Source organism: Atta colombica, unplaced genomic scaffold (assembly GCF_001594045.1).
Source record: "Atta colombica isolate Treedump-2 unplaced genomic scaffold, Acol1.0 scaffold134, whole genome shotgun sequence".
In the NCBI taxonomy this organism is placed as follows: Eukaryota; Metazoa; Arthropoda; class Insecta; order Hymenoptera; family Formicidae; genus Atta; species Atta colombica.
Window position 1 is genome coordinate 325,492 of NW_017259222.1, and position 1,893 is coordinate 327,384.

General features: G+C 30.0%; 1 protein-coding gene across 2 annotated transcripts in view; it reads right to left on the reverse strand.

Annotated features, from left to right (window-relative positions):
* Positions 1-934: 934 nt before the first annotated feature.
* LOC108684389 (biogenesis of lysosome-related organelles complex 1 subunit 6-like) overlaps positions 935-1,893 on the reverse strand; it is a 2,011-nt gene continuing 1,052 nt past the window's right edge. For both annotated transcript variants that reach the window (XM_018188672.1, XM_018188671.1), the window contains exons 3-6: positions 1,719-1,826; positions 1,561-1,648; positions 1,158-1,244; positions 935-1,071 (exon numbers count right to left, since the gene is read on the reverse strand). In XM_018188672.1, the coding sequence (XP_018044161.1) occupies positions 955-1,071; positions 1,158-1,244; positions 1,561-1,648; positions 1,719-1,826 (400 nt within the window). In that variant the 3' untranslated portion in view covers positions 935-954. The remainder of the gene's footprint in view (positions 1,072-1,157; positions 1,245-1,560; positions 1,649-1,718; positions 1,827-1,893) is intronic.

Sequence of the window (1,893 nt, forward strand, 5' to 3'; positions counted from 1 at the left end):
AGATATTTTTTCATATAGGCTGCGTTCGGTTATTCACTGTATCGCAAATCTATAGTATATGTAATATGAACTATAAATTTTCAATACTTGCAGCGAATAACAGAATGCACTCCTAGACTATAGGTCTGTTTTCTGTGGCTGAACTACATTTTTGAAACTTAAAGTGAGATATGTTTGATATTTATCAAAAGTGAGAAAGATAGTTCTAGTGCAGAAAACAGACCAGATGTTTAATTTCTACCGAATTGAGTCAAAGTCAAATCAGAGCAGAGAGAAATCTGAGAATAGATGAGCAATCGAAGTTAATTATTCGTCCTTGTCTAACCCACTTAATAATAGGAATATTCCAATATATAGAAGAGAACCATAAAAATGTGTATCTTACGAGGTTTGTTAGATAAAAAAGGCCAGGATGCCTGGATCTTAGGTTTCTCTTTGATCAGAGTCGGGTTAGAGTTAAGTTGGCTTGCCTGTTTTCGCCAATCAGAAGGTTTGTTCGCGTCGCAAACTCCAACATGCTCCAACATACTTCTACCACAGCTTCTACTCACTCTATCAAGCGTTGGAATGAGTAAGAGCTATGGTAGGAGCATATTACAACATGTTGGAGCATGCGACATGAACAAACTTAGAATTACACTAAGATTGCAGCAGAGTTACACTATGGTACAAGAATAAGGTATTCTATTCCCAAGAATGCGCAATCGTCTTGAATATGACAGCTGCTCTTTAATCAATCAAAACGTTGTCTGAAATTGTAAAAAGAAATCTGACTATCTTAAAATTTTATTGGGTAGGATTCTTAATATTTCCATCGTAAGAGCACTCAACTAAACCCGACTTCGACTTGACTTTGAAATATAACTATGTTTCCACTTCGGTGGAAATATAGTTATATTTCTCTTATAGAAATAATTTGTAAAAATTTATCGGTTTATTTAGATTTATACTCTTTTAATTAATTGTAGATTTTCCAATTAATTCTTGTTCCTTGCGTAATTCTTGTTCACGTTGTTGTTCCCTATTCATTGATTCTTTTTTCTTAATCTGTTGAAGACGCAACACGCGTTTCTGCAATAAATCGTTTTATATAGCTAAAAATACTTATATTACCTATATGCACACATTCTAGAAAGAAAATTAATTTTATAATTCACCTTTAGTTTAGATGTTCTTTCATGAATATTAATCATTTCTTTTCTTATCACTGATAATTTTCCTTGATAAATTTTAACGGCTGAAAACTATAAAATTTTTAAATGTAATTTTTCTGTCATGAGATGTCAATATTCCAAACATATTACAAGATCTTTAATCCGAAATTCCAAAAATCGAAATCTCTAAAAATCAAATATTATAAAAAACACATAGATTATTTTGTTTATTGTGTAAATAAAAATAAAATTTTTTGTTCGAAATCCAATTTTTATTTTCATCTTTAACTTCACCATGCTATGTACTTTCAAATTCAAATATTAAAAATTTGAAACATTTTCAGTTACAATCATTTCGGATTGAAGATATTCAACTTATATCATGAGAGAAAGAAAAAAATCTTACCATATCATTTAAATCTATATCTTCAAATGTCTCATGTATCCTTTTATTCTCAAGCTGCATTCGTGTAAGTAGAGACTCTTGTTTATTACTGTAAGAAAAATAATATGAACAATCAATGTGACATCTTTATTGTTTGTATTACTGATTTATATGCTTACGTCAGCTCGAAAAGTTCTTGCTTAACTTGTTCCAGTGGGTATTGATAAATACCTAAAAGACCTTCCGCCAGTTTTTCTGCAGCTTCTGCGAAATCTACTATATCTTCGCTATTAAAAAATAAATAATACTTTTAAATTGTGCATTATATTATGTATTATATAATTATAATATATA